The sequence below is a fragment of the Aspergillus saccharolyticus genome (assembly GCF_003184585.1).
Source record: "Aspergillus saccharolyticus JOP 1030-1 unplaced genomic scaffold BP01scaffold_18, whole genome shotgun sequence".
NCBI classification, from domain to species: Eukaryota; Fungi; Ascomycota; class Eurotiomycetes; order Eurotiales; family Aspergillaceae; genus Aspergillus; species Aspergillus saccharolyticus.
This window is the reverse complement of record NW_020290628.1, coordinates 271,368-290,810: the sequence shown is the minus strand read 5'-3', so window position 1 is coordinate 290,810 and position 19,443 is coordinate 271,368. Positions and strand designations below refer to the sequence as shown.

Here is a 19,443-nt window from a genome sequence, read left to right as displayed (position 1 = left end):
GAGTTGCAGAAGAAAAAAGATACGAAACAAAAGACATACAACAGAAGGGATTCGCTGGTGGTCACCCACCCAACTACTAACCTCCCGGCGTGTGGCTTGAGTACGGCTGAGCGGACGGGAAGCCCTATTTTCCACACCCTGTGGTCGTATGTGCTAAGATTCAGATCAAGTCGATCTATATGGACATTTGAAGTTAAGCATATTTGCATAGCAGCCTATAACCTCGGATCACTTCAAGTTCCTTCAAGTATGCTCAAGCTCAGCTGGATATCGTATGTATCCGCCCAAAGGCGTTAACTTAGTGTGCTTTGCAACGCCTTTGGCTGAGGGAGGCACCCGCAGCGAAGGCCCTCGTAATTTGTCTCACGTGATGCAGGTATTTGCCGGCCCCGTTTGTCTGTTGCGTCGATAATTCGATCTTTACTACCAACAAGAATATCATCAGTTTGAGTGTACGCTTATAGATGCTAAAGTATAACATGGGAGTACTTTTCCTCAACTTTGGTGGTTCAGGTATCACAAGAATGTCGTTGGAAGACGATCGCCCCTGTATAAGCGATTTCCCACTGCGATGGATTTTGGCCGAGTGGAAGTGTCTGGCAACTGTGCATTAATCGTGGACAAGGTTATTCCCGATAGGAAGCTCGCAAGAGGGTAACTGAGTACCAATGCTTGCCAACTACGACAAGCCAACGCTGAAAGCTTTACCGCCTGAAAGACCACTTACTACTTAATTAATACTGTCGACACAACGGCCAGCAAGAGTACACACTCATAGTCACAGTACTACTCGTAGAGTACACGGTAGCTGACTACTCGTAGTCAGAGATCAACCTAGTGCCATGGATTATTGATATGGTGATCAAAAATTCCAGAGGCAAAGCTTCCACTATCCCGTTCCAATCTTAGAAGCTTCAAACTCCGTAGCTGGTTGCTATTATTAATGTCAGTCAATGAAGCTTAGCATCTTACTCTCGTAGGTTCTCCTGTAGTTGTTTGAATCTTAGTCTTACTCGCTTCATTGCCATCCATGATTGAGATGGCGGCTCAAACCTACGAATACTCTTTCTTCCGCATCCTGAAGAATGATACAATCGCCTCATCAGTACAAGAATACAAATAACTGCGCCTCCGCGCTCTATCCGTCAGCGCGGCCTCCTTTTCCTCGACCCTCGAGATCGAAACAGCCCTTACCGACGAGGAGTGGGTAGCCCGCCTTGCCATAAACGGGAAGCGTTTCTGCTAAGAGGCATTGGACTACTTGGCTTCCGTTCGGCAATCGCCACCTGGGGTCTGGGTGCGGTTGATGGTGAGAGCGGAAAATCAGGCGACGGTTCGTCTCTACCGGAGTTTGGGGTTTGCGGAGGCGGGGAAATGCACTCTTGTCGAGGCTTTGATTGCAAACGGGGAGAAGAACATCTTGCCAGAAGATATTAGTGGGGAGAAGTACGATACGAGAGTTTTACTGATCATGAAGCTGGAGATGACTCGGTCGGCATGAGGACAACCTGCATATCTGACTCTAGGCGGCTGAAATTGTCTGATCAACAAGTGCCAATGGGGAGTGCGGGGCATCCGGAGAAATGAAGGACCGCGACAAATACGATAGTCGGACCCCAGCCTAGCTTCACGTGATACTAATGTGGCCCAGTGCTCACTTTACAGTTCTACATATCTTACACTCTACTATCAGCGAGTAAATTATTCTTGATCTCTCAGTGTGCTCATGGTATTACCTAGGTGTAATCATTCGACAATACGAAATATTCCATTTAGTGAGCTTTTGTCCGTTCCTGGTCAATGTCGTTCCCGCGGAGTGACCTTCAATCTGTGCACAGGGACAGCAGCAACCCATTCTCGCCGCGATGGCAGAACAGCTTCGTGACTTGGGCCAGTCACAGTGGATTGATCTCCCGGGTGAATGGAATATCGTTTGAGCACTTGCGAGAGCGAGAGAAACAGCTCCAAATATGCGAAACTGCGTCATCGCTGAGTCAGCTGGTCCTTCATTGTACGACATGAGTGCACGTACTGGTTACCGATACAAGTTGACGCGCCCCTAGAGAAGGGAATATAGTATTCATCTCGCAGAGATGTTGCCTCATTCTTTCCCGGGTCCAGCCACCGACTAGGTCTGTAGAGCTCGGGGTTGGGGAAGGCGATTTCGTCGCGGAGATACCAGATCGGGGAGCTGGAGATCATTGTCTGAGTGGTGCTCATCAGTCATGAACCAGAAGGTGTCTCTTGCTGGCTTGCGGGTCGGCGATGTACGTACCCCTTCGGGAAGATGCTTGCCTGCAAGCAATTGACCTCCCCGCGGGACAATTCGAGGAAGCATGGCTGCTGCTGCCCCGGTCCACCTTATGCCTTCTTTGACAGCGGCAACAAGTCTGGGTATAGCTTCCAATGCAGACATGTCAGTCGGCCAGTCAGATGCTTCGAGGTCGGTAACGAGATCTGCTCGAAAGATTTGATTAAGCGACAGAGCGTAGAGTATATGGGCTAGCGTGGCGGAAGTAGTGTCAGTGCCAGGACCCAACATCTCCTTGGCTTCGGAGAGCGCTGTTTGCTCTGGCATCCGAGCTCCGGCCATTACTTTCAGGAAAGAAAGACCAGATCCTTTCTCGCTGTCTTTCATGGCGACAAGTTGTGCATTTGCCCACTGTCTCCAAGTCAGCCATACCACTTAACGTCTCACTGTATGCGGAAGTATTACATTATCAAAGCGCTGTGAGCTAATGACCGAAGACAGCTCCCAGCCGGAGAAGCGGAAGATAAGTGCGGCAGCAAGATGCCATAGACCGGTCAGGTCTTGAAAGTTCACATACTAGAGCAAACAATGTCAGTAGAGATGACCAAAGTTGGACGGCTACTTGCAACCGGCATTTTTGATGACTTGAGATCATTCTCACTGACGATAGCGAGTTCTTCTCCCGTCTCAAGCGAGTCGATCCCGCCGATTGCATCGCCAAATGCAAATGTTGCTGCATACTGGTGTTAGCCGGGCTGATAAGTGAATGGCGCGAGCACTCACAAAGTATATCCGATTCCAATGCACGGCACACAAGCCCGAGATTAAGAGGCCCTTTTGCATCAAGAATAGCCAAGCAATTGATCCATTTATCAATTTGTCGCAACATCATCTCTGTCAACGCGGGGACTTTGCTGCGATTGAACAGAATACCCATGTGTCGTCGGCGCTGTTCATGTTCCTTTGTGTCACTTGGGCGGGCTTCCGGATCAGCTGCCGTATTACGAACGGATACGGCGGGCATCACTTACGTGATGGAGAAGAGTGCAGGGTGGCCATCCTGGACAAATTGGCTATAAACTCGAGAATCCTTGAAGAACAGACTGATCGGTCCGTGCACCGCTTTGTATATCTCAAGTGAGTAAAAGGACACCTGATTCGGCCCGATTCGGATGAGAGGACCTAAGCACCATCCATAGCTATCAGCAATATATCAAGTCTGATGGCGGTATCCTTACCAAGGGCTCTATGAAGTTTCGGGAGATCCAGGGTGATTCTGCCTCGATACTCGGCGGGAAATTCCCATAGAAGACGGGACACGGGAGCAAGGATTCCTGCATTGGGGAGGGAGGCCAGTGGTGAGAGAAAGTAAGTGTATAAAAGCTTATTCGTTAGTACGGATGAACCTCGTTAGGTCAATACAGGTTTGTCCTCACCCAAGCGACGAGTGCGGCGCAACGCACGGCACTGGATGTGATAAACCACATCGTGCTACCCGGGTTTTGCTGCTCGTGTTCCAAGACCCATGGAATGTGGTTTATATGTCACTTCCGCCTGCGGGCCCCGAAGGTTGTGCACATCAAGGGTAACCATGCAAGAGATGACTCTTCATCGATTGTGTCTCGAGTTGATCTTTCCGAGACGGGGTCAGTTAGGGTTCCAGAGCCCGCTCGGAGATCGCGTCATCCGCAGCCGCAATGTCAATTTATCATTTCGGCCGGCCTTTCAATGGCGCGATAGGTCATACAGAATCAACAATCCTGCACTTCCACGACTCAGCATGCATATAAAACGCCATCAACGTGGATAAAGGCGGGGCAAGAAGGCGTGACTCAACCCTTTGGTTCGGTCTAATACACATTTTGGCCTTCGACTAGTCAATAGGGGTCCCTTGTTTAATACGCGCCGTGTCTGCACAATCTGCCATTACTGTAAATTGTTATTAGGTTTGAGAGCAAACAGGTAAAGGGCTTGGCGCATTTACGAGACATGGCCTCCAAAAGTGACACGAGCTCCACGATCGTCGAGACGAATAAAAACGATGAGATCGTCTTGGTAGGTTATCGAACCCATGTAGACAAGCTGACTGATAAGCTCACATATCATAGGAGCGCCTCGGATATAAACAGGTAACAGTGGGAACGAGTGTTCATGGTCTCGCTCTGACTGGCTCAGGTTCTCCATCGGAGCTACTCACTCTTCAAAAACTTCTCCACTTCATTCGGTGTGTGCCTGTCCCCCACCGGCTCATGGATAGAGCTGACTGAGACTCTAGCGGCTCTGTATTTGGTTGGTGGTGTTCGTGTTACCTTCTCCACAGGCATCGCGGCTGGAGGTCCCCTGGCCTATTGGTGAGTTGAAACAGACTGCAGTTGGAAGTAGGGCCTTGCGCGTACGGGTTTCAGGATGAGCTATATTGTGACTTGTGTTTTCACATTTATCACCGCTGCTGTCATTGCAGAAGTGTGCTCTGCCGCTCCCACAGCAGGATCAAGCTACCTCTGGGCCGCCGAGGCGGAAGGCCGTCGATTTGGCCGACTATTCGGATTTATCGTCGCATAGTGGAGTACTACCGCGTGGACAACGTTCTGTGCAAGTATGTAATCTCATCCTCTTCTCTGTATTGTGCTGACATAGGCAGGCAATACCCAATCCACGGTCAATTATATGCTATCAGTCCGTTTAAACATGTTTCGTGCTGTAGAAAGCAACGTTAACAATTGACAAGAATTGACCGTGTTCGAATTGGACTTCCCCACAGACACAGGAAACATTAAGTTCCGCGCCTTACAATGGATCTGCACTGAGGTGATGTTAGCATTGGCCGCATGGATAAATCTTGCGTCGCGTAAGTGTACCTGAGTACTTAGCTCCTACAACTAACAAACTCCCGCCCGAGTATTCCGATATGTCTTCTGGTTCTCAACCGCGGCCGTCTTCTTGGACTTCATCCTCAACCTCATCTGGCTTCCGCTGGGTGCCCACAACACTTACGGTCTGCGCACTGCACATGAAGCCTTCATGACAACATACAACGGCATTGGAGCCCCGGCCGGCTGGGACTGGTGCCTCTCATACCTCGCCACCGCAGGTATTTTGATCGGTTTTGACGCATCGGGCCACGTCGCAGAGGAAACAAAGAATGCGTCGCTGAACGCAGCGAAGGGCATCTTCTTGAGCACTGTCATCAGCGGGGTGCTGGGCTTCTCCGCTGTGATCCTGTTTCTATTCACATCCGTAAGTCATCCATGTCTCGCGCGCCCAGCACGTGGTGCTTCAACTGACCTTTTTTGTCCTGCGGCTCACCAGCCTCCAATCGAGGTCCTCTTCTCCTACGACGCCCCGCAAAGCTTCGTCCCACTGTACGCCGCCGTCCTCGGCCGCGGCGGTCACATCGTCATGAACATCCTGTCTATTGTCGCCCTATGGCTCAACACCGCCATTGCTATCACCGCCGCCTCGCGCCTTGTCTTTGCGGTAGCTCGTGACGGGGTCCTCCCCTTTTCCGCCTGGACCTCCCGAGTCTCTGAAGGCCTCCGCATTTCTCATTTGTTTAGTGAGGAGTGGCCAGGGATATGCGTGGCAGTGAAAGATCTGAAGGCCGCTCGGCATATAGTAGGCTGGTGTCCGGAGATGAAGCTATATGCAGGTCCATATTTCCATTAAGACTGTGGCTTTTGTCTGACAGCTAACACTAACGCTTTCCTTTTAGGCCAACGTGACGCGAGCTACAGCATTGAAAATACCGCTCTCCTGCAAGTCATTGAGAACGACTCGTTCATTACTTCTGATCTCTCCACAGGAGAAGTCGTCACTGATGGCACAAACCTAGCTCTGGGTCAGAGAGAAATCGGAGGATCGCGCACATCGTTCTTTGCAAAGATAAAATGGTTATCCCAGCATTACGTTGTTCTTTGGGATGTTGGGGATCAGCGGGGATGGCTCGTCAATGGTCCTAGCGCCCTGCTACACCTCGTTCGGGCGTCAATTCGTGAAGGCCGTGGTGATCGAAACACTGCATCGGTGCGAGAAGATCAGCTACTCGAGGCCAAAGCGGCGTATCAGTGGAACTCAGCGTTCCATCATCTGTCGCATCCGCTAAATCGGCGAATTAACATTGCCCTTGACGGAGAGTATCGATCACATTTCAGAATCGAGTGGAGGAATACTACTCCTTGCCGGAACAAGCGATAGATCATCGGCTCAGGGCCGGCAAGCGCGAGGCTATCAAGCAGCCGAGGTCGTTTCTGGACGGCTGGGACTTTCGGGATCTTGTTTTGGAAAAAGATCGAATTCATCTGCGAAGGACAGTCCTAGAGCCTGAAGATCGGTCTTGGGTAGATCTGACTCGGTCCATCTGTGCACCTGCATTGTCTGGTCGGGGATACGGTGACCTCGTGCTACCAGCCAAGAGGCCACATTCAGATGCGTTATGGACTAGAGTGCCGACCGGAAAATATTACCTCGCAGCGAGCGCGGAAGACATAACGGAGCTAATGAAAACCAAAGGTAACGAGAAATCAACTCCTATCAAGCTAACCAGCGACATTGTCTGGTGCGTTGCGAAATCTGACAGCACGCCTCCACCGCAACATAACAGACCTATGCCAGAGAGCATGAAGCATGTTCATGCGCTTCTGCCATATAGAAGGCAGCACGAGGCTCGAAATACTGCGACACTCGACAAGGAGGCAAAGGCTTGGGTATTCGGACCCAACGAGAACGATCCATGGTACTGGGGCGATTATGGCCCTCCGACAAGATATAGGCCGGGCGGTCAATCTGACTTGAGACCAATTTGCTCCTCAGATCATCCGCATTGACCAGAATCTTGACTCACCAGCTTTCAGTAGCCCTATGCACCTTTTTAACCCCAAGCCGTTACGAATATTACACGAAAAACCCGGGATTGACCCATGCTCCGCTACTGATCCAGGTGAAGTCTTACGCGAAATAGTAAGAACAAGGCTTGTACTCGCCAGGCACTTCACGATTGGAATCATTTGTACCGCGGAATTTGAACTGATGGCAATTCGCGCTCTTTTTGACGAAGTCTTCGACTCGTTTGTTGTGGCAGATGGAGACTCCGACTCGTACTCCTTGGGACGCATTGCCGAGCACAACATAGTCGGCGTTTGCCTACCGCCCGGTCGAATAGCAGCACCTCAACGACCTCTGTTTCAAATCTAAAACGCAACTTGACTGAGGTGTGTTTCTGTCTCCTTGTTGGCATTGGCTCGGCGTTGCCATCGGCCCAGAACGATGTCCGTCTAGGAGATGTGGTCGTTAGCGCTCCCCGCGGTAAATATCTGGGAGTCATACCCCACGCTATTACCTATAGCCCCAGAGCGCGGAGCTTTGTCGTCAAATGGTTACTTTTTCCACCCCCTATTCATGTTCTACCTGCGATCAGGGACCTCGAATCTGACCCTGAACACTCTTCTACACCACTAAATCAATACCTTCAGCAAATTAGGCAGCTAGGACCTCAATACGGACACCCGGGACTAAAAGAAGACCGGATTTCTCAATGGTCTCCCAGCCATCCGTATCCAGTTCCTGATTGCAACCCTTGTTTTACTACGTTCGAGGTTCAAAGAACTCCCCGAGGAACCACTCACCCCCGAATTCACTACGGCCTCATCATCTCGGGCCGCGAGATAATAACAGTACCCGAAGCCCGTGACGAACTCGGCCAGAGGTACGGCGCCCTATGTTACGAGACGGAAGCCGCCGGAATCATGAGCATCTTCCCTTGCATGCTCATCCGCGGCGCCGCCGATTACGCGGACACCCATCGGCACCTGATGTGGCAGAGGTGGGCAGCTGCCACGGCGGCCGCGTATTCGAAATTGTTCCTGACCCGTTTGAGCGGGGTGGATGTGCACGGGTTTGCTGGCTCGGTTTACGAGGGGAGGGGATGCCGAACGTCCAGCTAGTGCAGGCTTTCAAACGCCATGCAGCGCACTATAGGGCTTAACTGAATAACTCCGGGAGCAGACTGTGCCACATCTTTCTCGCCCTTGGGAGTCAGGTCATATTCGATAAACGAGTAATACCAGGCCCCGCCCAAATTCCCTCTGCGGTCGTACGTAAATGTATCGCCAGCTCTCATTTCAGTCTTCCCCTTCGTTAACTTGATTTGATTTTTCTGTGATTGAATTTCAGGATTCACTACTTCACATCTCTGTCCCGCTGTGGAAATGCGAAAGATAATCTGTTCTCAAAAAAGCCCGAAAAAACAAAACAAAACCACTGACAAAGAGATCTTCGTTTTGTTTCATGTTGATATAATATGGGATTTCATGCACTGTTTCGCTTTAGCTCTTCCCCGCAAATTCGAACCATAGACTTGGCAGGAAAGGCTGCGATGAGGGTGGAAGATGGGTGCCACCATATCAGTCTCTACAGCAGGCAGGAAACCTTTAAAAATCACAAATCAGGATCTGACCCAAGGTGTTAGCCAACCGGGAACTATACTAGCAATTCGAAATACGTACGTGTAGGTGCTGGTATCATGTGAGATAGTAGTGGATGAATCTGGTTTGTAGCCGCGGGTCTATGTAGTAATAGTGGTTCTCAGTCTCTAGACAGAGAATACGTATCGCTATGCACTCCTAATCGCTAAATGGTTACCGCAGGCTCGTGGAGGTCAGGTGTTTGGCACGGAAGGATTAATTGTCAGTACCTATAGTCTCTGTTTTCTGCTCAGATGGCAATATCAAAATTGCTTACCAAGGATGTTAATCGAGACAGGTGGTTGGATCGGGAGTCGTCTGAAAGTATTGCAGACCCGGCATTCAGTTCCTCGAGATGGAGATTTGATGTGTAGAAACAATTATTACAGCCGATGACGGCCAAGGGAGGATGGATGGCTGAACCAGGTCTTAAAGTGGTCCGGATTTGCATGTAGTTTTACACAACCATAACCCGCTCTTCTGATACCAATCACATTAGTTGTATTGACCTGATAGCAATGAACATGAAATCCCCGAAATGTAAATACTCTATCAACCATGGATGCATGAACAAAAGCTATTCAAACACAGCAGCTCTTCGTTAAGTCTATGGGAACACGGGGGAATCGAACAGAAAAGCAACCCAACCGAAACCAAGGAAGACCCGAGAGAAGGAACAGACAGGAAGAGAAAACTTAGCCCCTCTTCGGACCCCGTCTCTTGCGGGAAGGTTCCTTCTTGTTGGCACTGTTCTTCTCCACGCCATTCTGGCCAGGACTGAGCACGTCGCGGGGCTTGTGCTCGCGGCGAGGCCGGGAGTCGCCGCCGTGGCCCTCGGAGGCGTAAATGAAGCCAGGAACGCCCTTCAACCCCATCTTAGCGATGGTGCTCTTCTTAATGCCGGGCTGCTCGGGACATCCCATGCCTTTGATGGCGAGCTCATTGCAATACTGCACAAGGCTGGGGTTGTCGAACTGCATCTGCTTCTTGGTCTTGCCGCTGCCGGCCAGGTAGCCGATGAACGACTGGTAGGCCCGCGCCTTAGTGCTCTCGTCGACGGCATAAATGGCCTTGGTGAACGGCTGGGACCACTCGGCGCCGGCCTGGGCGAGGAGGCTCTCCGTCTTCGGGTGCGGCTTAATGGGAAATTTGTGCGCATTGGCGTTGATGAAGAAGGATTCGCGCTTGGTGAGCAAGATGACGGCGCGGCCATCGTTGCCGGCACGTGCTGTGCGGCCCACTCGGTGTACATACTGCTCCGGATCGGCCGGCAGACCGACTTGCACCACCAAATCGACGTTGGGGAAGTCCATGCCGCGCCCGACGACATCACTGGCGAACATGACGCCGGTCTTAGCTTCCTTGAACTGCTGCGTCGTCCGCGTGCGCGCCGCCTGGGACATCCTTGAATGCATCTCAAACACCTGGCTCCGCGGCATCAACTCCTTGAACAGATCGTACATGAATCCCACTAAGTTTGCGGTCGCGCCAAACACAATTACTTTTTTGGCGCCCTCGCCCGGTCGCATCTCCTCCTGTAGCAGGGCCTGCAAGCCGGTGAACGTCTGCGCCACGTCGGGCACGACCACCGCATACTGCGGCACCCTCTCGTGCGTGGGTGACTCATTCTGATCGATCGTCGAGATATGATGATAGTTCTTGCCAAGCACGACGCCAACCACGTCTTTGACCTTGTCCGGCAGCGTCGCACTGAAGCACATTCCCTGCCACTTGGCAACCTCCTTAGGGGGGAGTTTGCGAAGAATCCACTTGACATCTGGCAAGAAGCCGACCTCGAGCATGGTGTCAGCCTCGTCAAGTACAGCGGTCTTGACGTCCTTCAACTTGAGGGCGCATTCTTCATCGCCCAGATAATCCTTCAAACGGCCCGGGGTGGCGACGAGAACCTTGGGGTCGCCGCTGTGGAACTTGCGCAGGGCAGTGGCCTTGGCTGTGCCGCCAACGGCGACGTGGCACTCGATCCTGTCGCGGCCCGTCAATTGGGAGGTCAGTTGGTCACACGTTTTGGCAATCTGCTGCGCCAATTCGCGTGTGGGGGTGATGATGAGCACGGCGACCTGGCCCCTAGCGACGGCGATATCGCCCTTCACCAGTCGGTGCAAGGCGGGCAGGAGGAAGGCGACCGTCTTGCCCGTGCCGGTCTTGGCTTGGACCAGGCAGTCACTACGCCAGCCGTCGGGCTGCAGTTCAGTCATGACACGGTGCTGCACGGGAGTCATATGGTCGAAGCCCAACATATCAATGGCTTTGAGGAGTGAGGGGTCAAGCTGGCCTGCCAGTGAGCTGTAGGGAGCCCCACCCGCGTCAGCGATAGCTTCCATAGCGCGCGTGGTGGTGAAATGCTGGACCCGGTAAGGGAGTCTGATCTTCGAAACAGTGGTGGTGGTGATGGTGCTGGTGGGGCTGGTGACTGCGACACGAGAAGAATACCACAAGGGTTTATGGAGAACAGAAGAGCTAATGCGGACAGAAACCAGTTGAGATAGAAGACGACGACTGCTCATGACGAGGAAAAACAAAACGAAGGAAAGACAGAAGGGGTGGGGGGGTGGGGGTATATTATAGGAATTTGTCTATGAGGCGGAAAACCAGAAACAAAAAAAAAGAGGATAATAACACTGAACTGAAGTTCTCGCCGGGCCGCTGAGTTTTCCCCCAAGTTGGAGCCAGACCCACCTCCGAGCCTGGGCTGACTGATCTGGGGAGACTAGCCACATACGGATAAGTCTACCCGCATGTTTCCTTTGTTTGACTGGTTTGTCTGACCCTTCTGGAAGTTCTGAGGTGGGGAGAAACCTATTCTTAGTAGTACAGTTGAACGCTACCTCTATAAGTTAATAGTTGACTTAAGTTACATGTCAACTTATTACATAAGTGTTGCTGCACTCTCTAATATTCAGATTTGGGCCAGAGACTGCGTAGCTCCTATCACTCGGTATCTTTCATCTACCCATAGCTACCATGGTACTCTTGACCACTTCTCTCTCAACCACAGCAGTGCTGAATATTGTATATCCTCGGCGGCGAAGTGAGCCAGGCCTAATTACGACCCCCTTCAGGCTTCTTACCACAGTTGAAGTTTCAAACATAGGAAGCAAGTGGGAAGAGATGACACATGGCATGGACAAACTACAGCCCAGCTCCCTCAGTACAAAAAGGCTAAACCCTCGCCCGAGTTGCCATACAAGTCCCATCTTGGGCTTCATGTGATGGAACAAAGGAAAAGATCAAGGAGAATCTACAAATACTCACACTCCAAAGGAGCTGGTCCACACGTCCTCTCAACCAGGTATCTGAAGACACCTAAGGAAATGACAAAGGAAAGCAAACAGGGCTAACCCACGCCGGAGTCGCCATACAAGTCCTTGTCACTTACCCGAACTTTCAGAAAAAACAAAGGAAATGACCAAAGAGACCTACAAAGAGCGAAAGCACACCTATTGGGGTGAGTCCTATATGCCCTCCTTAACCAAACATACCCAAATTCCATCCCACGCACGTCCCCCTTAGTCCCCCGACACCCGTACCAGGAACTGAAGAATTGACTGAACTCCGACGCTCTGAACGACGTCGGCAGCTGCTGGCACGAGACACCGCTAGAACTACCGACAATTCCTAACCTCCTCTTGATTGCCCCTGTCGTATCGCGGAATGTTGTCGCTAAACCGAATACTTCTCGAGCCGCCGATAATCGTTGCTGAAGATCGTCGTTTGTTGCTGTCATTCGAGGCGAAAGTGTTGTCGCAAACCAAACACCGCCGATACCGTTACCCCAGGAACAAGTGGTTGCTCGTCTCGTGCTGCTACCCAACAGACACTCAACTACAACACTCCCAAACACCTTCCCGAGGTCGTCCAGCTGTGTCGTCCTTGGGTGATGCCAGCCGCTAGACACTCCGCCAAACCGTAAACAAATCAGATTGAACTCGGCCATTTATCTTTATCGTTCTTCGGTGCTGCAGGATGTCGTCCCGATGCCCAATCTGTAACCTGATCAGCAGTAAAGAGAGCTCAACGCGGCTCTGGTACAGCTGAGTAGGGGAAGCAAAGAGACAAAAGAGGTGCAATAAGCCTAAAAGGCAAGGAAGATCCCAAACGAGTGACAGAAGGAAACGAAAAGAGTGGACAAGAAGCTTTCTATGACGACACTTTGAATTTTAAACATGCCTTTTCTTGACAATCCAAGGGTCTGCAGTAACTACTGTGATGTTCTCATCAAACCTCACGCTCCTCTTGAGCTTGAGTTTACTAACCCCAGGCGGAGCTGCGTTTGGTGCAAAGGCAAGTTCATGCAGAGCATGAATCCGCTGAACCTTGCGTTCCAAGGCTGCTATCTGCTCACGGCCTTGCCGGACCTGTGCGTTAGACCGAGCTCGTCTCTCCCGAAAGCGAAAGCGAGCACCAGATGACAGAGAAGGTATGGATGTGGCTCGAAGGCTTGGCAAGAAAGGAATGGATGTGCTATCGGCAGAAGAAAGAGAGGACGTGCCACCGATTGAAATATCGCTGGGCACAGGGGAAAGCTTCTTCAAGAACATCAACAGGAATGAGACTACTTACCATTCCAACCATGGGGCTGCAATGAGGCAGACTGCAAACCCAGGAAAGACAGACGCCTCGATAGGCAAGCAAAGGAGCGTAAGGTCGGAGACCGAGAGAAAATGGGCACGAGGGTGTTTTGGGTGAGGCGGGACAAGAAGGACGTACCAGATCCTTCTTGGTGCAAATAGAAGAGAAATAGGGGAAAGAAAAGAACGAAGGAAGACAAAGACGGGCCATCTTGTCTACACTTCAAAGGAAACGGACACGGGATTAAGAGTAAGGAGTGAAGTGGAAAGACATCAACCTGTTAGCAAGATACTAAAATCAGAACACCGCGAGGTGGGGATGAGAAGAAGAAGGGAAGAAGAAGATCAAAATTGAGAGCCGGGAGAAGTAGTGTTAACTGTTGACTGATGACTCGAGGGGATGTAGATGAGGAAGGAGCTGGTAGACAGAGTGCTGTCGAGCACATAGGGAAGGAGGTGACCGCAGAGTGAAAGGTCCGTACAGTATACTATGGAAGCTTCGCTGGAACTGAATAGTGCGACTTCCGACTTCCCTCTATGATCCATCCAAACTATACTCCGTAGGTAACTGATAACCTCGAGACTTGGATTGATTGAAATTGACTGTCATTGATGTATGCGCTTCTACTGGAATTAAGCACATACGGCCACAGGGTGTGGAAAATGGGGCTTCCCGTCCGCTCAGCCTTACTCAAGCCACTTATTGAACGCGACCGAGTGGAATATGAGCCCTTTCCTCAGTCGCTGCTTTATGGGTGAGCAACGCTAAGACGAAGGGTGAGTGCAGGTGATTTGGGTGATGATGTCAAGAGCGTGGGTGAGTGGGGTGAGTAAAGTAAGTAAATAGACAAGTAATCAAGTAATCAAGCGGGCCAGCCAGACAACTAAGCGAGAAAGATTTTGAATTTGAATAAGATATTTAACCTCGTTATCTATTCCTTTCTTTCTATTGAATGTACTTATGCTTAGTAAATAACTTTAAAAGCAATCCTATATCGAAAATCAGTATATTATATAACAAATACTTAGGTCTCTCCGAGAAGGAGCAGAGGCGGAGAAAGATTTGGTATAGTAGTCTTCTTTATACTTCTATTTATAGTACTGACTAGTGCTGTCTTCTTCTCAATAATCGCTGTCAGTAGTATTATCTCCTTCAATATATACAGGATCTATATTAACCTGAAGGCTGAGGACTACTGTCTTCTATACATCAGCCATATTGTTATTATCTTCTATACTATCTTTATTACAGGTAGTTCTATTATACTTAACTACAGCGGCGCTAATATAATCTCGATTAACTGATTCTATCCGATTCTCTTCTTTCCCGGTATTATACTGCTAGGACTGATACTCTTCTAGTCCAGCTAAACCTGATTTACTACTATCTACTCTTCTATACTGGGCTTCTTGACGGGACTGGCTATCTAACTCATTACTACTAAGGTATAGTAGCGTTAATATAACTACTACCAGCGAGGAGCTGTCTGCTCTCTATAGTACTATCAGCTTCTTCTTCTTCTTACCTGTTCTTTATTCTGTTCTTATTTCCTGTTTCCGCTCCCACAAGTTCAATTGCTGTGAGTTTCTCTGTATTGAGCTGATCACTGATCACGACCTGTCCGCACCCCCGCAGTCCACGATAACCCCCGAAGAGGAAAAGCCCAAGCAGCCTGATACGAAGAACACCGTCCTCTCCGCTACTTCCTCCAACACCAGCCCGGCCTCCTCGCGGTCCTCCCGTCTCTATCTTGACGATGTCTGCCACCCCTGTGGCTGATGCCGCTGTACCATAACTTTATCTTCACCCAGTTGATCTTTGCAGGGTGGACGACGGTGGTGATTATCTGGCGGTTTTGCGCCTTCGCGGCCATCGTGGTGTATCCGCTGTACGACGGGCGGTTTGAAATCGCCAAGGGCGTGCGGGGCATGTGGGCGTCGAGTCAGCAGTTAATAAGGCGGCGGAGACGTTAGGTAGAGGTAGAAGTTGTTACTGTAAAACTTGTTGTCCTCGTTGTTGTTGTTGTTGTATTTGATAGATCCATGCGTATATATGAAACATCTCGTCATCTTCCCAATTAAGAGGAACAGTGCAGACAGGTGCTGAATGATAATTCATGTTTATGCCGGCCTCTCTCATCCCACACTAAGCTCTTGTAGGTCCAACTCTCAAGTAAAGTTCGCCGGCTCGATATCAGTCCCGATAACCCCGTTGTAGACGGCGATAGCACAGCCAACGCAGCTTGCCGTCTGACATCAGTCAAATAGCTCCACATCCAATCTTGAGGTATGCTTTCGGTCTCTCCACTCCATAAAGCCCCTGTACATATTCAGACTGTAACGGCCTTCTGCATGAGACTATTAACGGAGTCTGTAAGCCAACATATGTTTCACACGCAGTACAGACTTGCGATACTGTAGATGACGGTTGGAGACCAGACCCCAAGAACAATCGGATGATTGTCGATATCAGTAACAGATCATCTACGTGTCGAAACCTTAGATCCAAGGCCTTCGCTCGTGTTGTCAATGTAGTGGTGAATAGCGGACCCGCTGCCGCAAAGGTCAAATTATTTACAACGCCTTGATCGAACGAAGGAAGGTCTCGAGTGGGGCTGGAAGCATGGTTACTTACGTATGCTACCGGTCAAGGTTGCCGATTTTTGGTCGTTGACTCTCTTATCCTCTTCCTGCGTATTAACAGCTACCAGTTGAGGCCTAGTATTCGTCAACTTTTCTTCCTTGAGTTACATACAAAACTTTCGTCTTCATTCCAATGTTGTAGTCGAAATTGAACACCTTCGGAAGCCTTTTCAAGTATATGATTTAACTTGGCATCGTTCCCACTAGTCGAATTAGATATCATACAATCTCCTACTATAGAAGTGCCGCGGAAGGGGCTTGAAAGCTCGTATCCCAAGCTATTGAAAATCAAGTACAGCTAGCTTTGAGATCGAAAGACTAGTATATACAACGCAAGCCAAGATACAGGCGAGCGACGACTACCATGCCAACCCCTCTGCACCTATTATAAGCCGTGTATTGAACAAATCCAGTAGGCAAAAGGCCATTTCCCTCGTATATCATGAATTACGGTCACGGAGATCATATCGTGAAGACCACAAGTCGACGACTTTGAGGCTTGCGAGCCTCATAACATCTCATACGGGCCCTCGTTCTGGTGCGTGTAGAGCTCGGCAGGAGGTTTGTGTACGGTGGAAGCCGAAGAGACGATGGAATGGTCTGGCGCCCGACTACGGTAGCTGTGGCCGCCCCGGCTTTGAGCTTGCGCCAAATCGGGTAAGTCGTTACCCCCGCGGGCATCGCGGTAGGCCCTACTACTCACTTGCTTGGGGGCGCGCCGGCGACGCCGGAAGTACCAGAGGGCGAGCAGAATGGCGGCAAGGGCTCCCACCCCGCAGCCTACGCCGATTCCTGCTTTTGCGCCCGTAGAGAGACTGGTGTCCGTGGCCGTGGCGCTAGAGGACCTCGTGTGTGTCGCATTGGTAGCGGTCGCCGTTGAGCTGGAGAGTTCGGTCCAGTACCCGGCCCAGCTGTTCTCCCAACTGTTGTCGGAGCCGGTGATCGAGCTGTCCGACGCTTGGATGACCGTCGTCGACGTTGTTTGCAGGTTCGGGCCTGGCGCCTGTGCAAGGAACCAATTCCCCGTCCCCGATCCCCAGTTCACCCCCACAAAGGCCGCTTGAAAAAAGGCCCGCCCCAGCGCATATGTACCGTCCGTTCCCATGCAGGGAAAGTATGGCGTCGGAGTATCGATCAGCGGCCGCGTCAATGTGAGGTTCAGGAGGTTAAACGGAATCTTGATCGTGATGTTGGACAGATTCAAATTGTCCTTGTCGAATGTGAAAGCCAGGTAACTCGGTGATGTTACAATATCCGAATAGGCCTTGCTTGAGGTGTTCCAAAAGTAGAGGCCATATTTACTTTGATAGGTGACTGGCAGCTGGGCTGCGATGGCATCACATGTGCTTTGAGGGAGGTAGAGGTAAGGGTCACCGGGGCTTGATAGCACTGTTATTCCGTTGGATGAGAGTGAGGAATTACCCGCTGCAAGAAGACCGGTCAAATTGCTCGACGACGACCACGGCGAGCCCCCGCTGACAACACCGAGACTTATGTCCCGCAACTTGATCGGAAATGTTGCGTCAATATAAGGTTGAGAGGAGACATTCCCAAGGACCCTGGATTTGTCGTATCCCCCAAGCCACAAGGACCCCGCAATGTTGAAGGTGGGCGAGCCGATATGCATGCCATAGGAGTAGGACGGGGTGGCCTGTCCGCCACCATACGTGTATATAAAGCTGCTGACAAACGTGCTGTTCACAGACGTACCATCAGAATTGCTGAATGTTTGTTCAAGATCTGGGGCTCCCAATGAGAGAACTCCAAGTTCAAGAGGGTAGTTTGTTCCATCGGGGTATATCTGGTACCCCTGGTCCAGCACGTTCAGACTGACATTAGGGGCGCTGACTCCCAGGATATCGACGTAATCCATGGCCCACTTTGCGGTGCCATAGATAGGAGTTTGAGTAGCTGAGGCAAAGTGAAGTGGTCCCCAGGTTGCATCGTTTATTTCCAATCTTATGGATGTATCGTCGAATGATGTTGATGCTGAGTTGTTGAATACGCCAGCTGTACTAGCATAGCAGTAGGAAGAGATCGAGGTGTTTGAGCAGATTGAGGAAAGAAGAATGTAACTCTGCCAGACCCCTCCTGGGTAGAGGCACACTTCTTGCTCAGCCGAGCCGATTTTGACCTCAACTGCATGCCAGGGACCATCTGGACCATAACTCTTATCCGACCATGTGAGCGCGAATGGAACCGCCGCGTTGACAACTGAAGTAATGCAAATGCCGACAAAGAGTATAGACCTGGCGTGGTGCAGAGAATAGGAAACCATGGGTGAAGGCACTGTCACCCAGGGAACTGGGTAGGAGAGATCAGCGAGCACGAGTACACAGTCACTAATCAAATCATAGGGCGACCGAGCATGAGATGGCAAATCTGCGTAGAGGAGAACCGGGAAGACAGGGAAGACGAGCAGGTATTGCACTTAAACCCACGGGTTCCCTAGGTTTCGGTAGCAGCGTTCCTGATAAGAAAGTACGAGAATAGAGATTGCGTGCGTGAGAGGAACCCATTTGTGCGAGTGACGCCCATCCATGCTAGAGCGTGATATCTGCAACTAAGACCCTTAACCCCCGTCACTGAGAGAAGTAGAATTGCAAAGGACTGAAGGCGAGTCTCATAATGCAGTTTAGCGCCATAGGGAACCAGGTACGTGCCTCCGTAGTACCCTTGCCTGCTGTCTCGAAACAGGCAGTTGGCTAGTTTGCGGGCTTCTTACTGGGTCATGTTGGCATGGGGTATGAGGGGCTATCAAATTCGGATCCGTGATGGGGTGAGCATTGCAGCCATTCAAAGACCGCATATACGCGCATAGTCGGCTAAGTCTGGTCTATGGGAGACTCAGCTGGACAAAGAACCAGATACCTGATCCGAGCTAGTTGCAGGGATTGGGCCAAGGACCAATAAAGCCGCTGGTTCTTAGGGACTAAGAACGCCACTGGGAGGGAGAAAAAAAGGTAGCGGCGGGGGGTGGCCCGGGGAGCCAGCCTTGTAGAATTCGGGCCTCCGGAAAGGACGACAGCAGGCGGCCGGCCCCACACGTGCGAACTACTGCCAGTAGCTGCTGAGTAGCTCATTTCCGACAGGGCGATGCACACGTACGGAGTGGTTAGTTATGTATTGTAAGTTTGTAACCTCAATTGCATGTAAGCGCTAACAAAGTTTTTAGTTTAGGCCCGGCAGCGCGGGGCCCATCCCCTCCGAAAAAAAGGGGCGAGGGGGAAAAGATGAAAACTCTCATCTCCAGCAAACCATCGCCGCTTTGACCGACCCGCCCGAAGTCTCTCAGCCTTGATTCCAGGTTCTGGCACCGTGCCTCAGTGAATAAGCTGTCAACGGTTGTAAGTACTCCGTAGGTTCTAACCGACCCTCTTTCGGACCCTTCTTTGTGTTCGCTATCCGAGCCTTGATCCATGCGTTAGCGGCTTGGCTAATTGAATAGCCAGTCACCCGTCCAAACGTCCAAACCACCTCCGAACCGGCCAAACCCGTCCAA

At 50.9% G+C, this 19,443-nt stretch overlaps 5 protein-coding genes across 5 annotated transcripts; 2 read left to right on the top strand and 3 right to left on the bottom strand.

The window, feature by feature from the left end:
- Nucleotides 1-1,246: 1,246 nt before the first annotated feature.
- Nucleotides 1,247-1,501, top strand: BP01DRAFT_297861 (uncharacterized protein; the record flags this gene model as incomplete). Its single annotated transcript, XM_025571895.1, has 1 exon — nt 1,247-1,501. A coding segment is annotated over one exon (255 nt), but the record flags the coding sequence as incomplete, so codon positions are not given.
- Nucleotides 1,502-1,722: 221 nt separating this feature from the next.
- On the bottom strand, nt 1,723-3,738 carry BP01DRAFT_423956 (cytochrome P450; the record flags this gene model as incomplete). Its single annotated transcript, XM_025579658.1, has 9 exons — nt 1,723-1,978; nt 2,033-2,205; nt 2,276-2,662; nt 2,717-2,827; nt 2,917-2,984; nt 3,035-3,165; nt 3,283-3,433; nt 3,490-3,634; nt 3,715-3,738. The coding sequence occupies 9 exons, from the start codon at nt 3,736-3,738 to the stop codon at nt 1,798-1,800; spliced, it is 1,371 nt and encodes a 456-aa protein (XP_025430736.1). The 3' UTR covers nt 1,723-1,797.
- Nucleotides 3,739-4,240: 502 nt separating this feature from the next.
- BP01DRAFT_392394 (uncharacterized protein) lies at nt 4,241-8,608 on the top strand (the record flags this gene model as incomplete). The annotated part of the gene is made up of 12 exons (XM_025578150.1): nt 4,241-4,306; nt 4,360-4,380; nt 4,427-4,475; nt 4,527-4,602; nt 4,737-4,847; nt 4,893-4,927; nt 4,980-5,099; nt 5,151-5,488; nt 5,561-5,900; nt 5,964-6,384; nt 6,459-6,983; nt 7,728-8,608. 12 exons carry the CDS (start codon nt 4,241-4,243, stop codon nt 8,188-8,190), a joined length of 2,565 nt encoding a protein of 854 aa, XP_025430735.1. The 3' UTR covers nt 8,191-8,608.
- A 578-nt stretch (nt 8,609-9,186) lies between these two features.
- BP01DRAFT_357431 (DEAD/DEAH box helicase) lies at nt 9,187-11,275 on the bottom strand. The gene has a single exon (XM_025575198.1). The coding sequence runs from the start codon at nt 11,232-11,234 to the stop codon at nt 9,405-9,407; it is 1,830 nt and encodes a 609-aa protein (XP_025430734.1). The 5' UTR covers nt 11,235-11,275; the 3' UTR covers nt 9,187-9,404.
- A 4,853-nt stretch (nt 11,276-16,128) lies between these two features.
- BP01DRAFT_357430 (uncharacterized protein) lies at nt 16,129-18,511 on the bottom strand. The gene has a single exon (XM_025575197.1). It carries the CDS (start codon nt 18,217-18,219, stop codon nt 16,450-16,452), a length of 1,770 nt encoding a protein of 589 aa, XP_025430733.1. The 5' UTR covers nt 18,220-18,511; the 3' UTR covers nt 16,129-16,449.
- Between the last annotated feature and the right edge of the window lie 932 nt (nt 18,512-19,443).

Bases quoted from the DNA above. Each gene is read 5' to 3' on its own strand.
- BP01DRAFT_357430 (XM_025575197.1), bottom strand. From the start codon at position 18,219: ATGGTTTCCTATTCTCTGCACCACGCCAGGTCTATACTCTTTGTCGGC.
- BP01DRAFT_357431 (XM_025575198.1), bottom strand. From the start codon at position 11,234: ATGAGCAGTCGTCGTCTTCTATCTCAACTGGTTTCTGTCCGCATTAGC.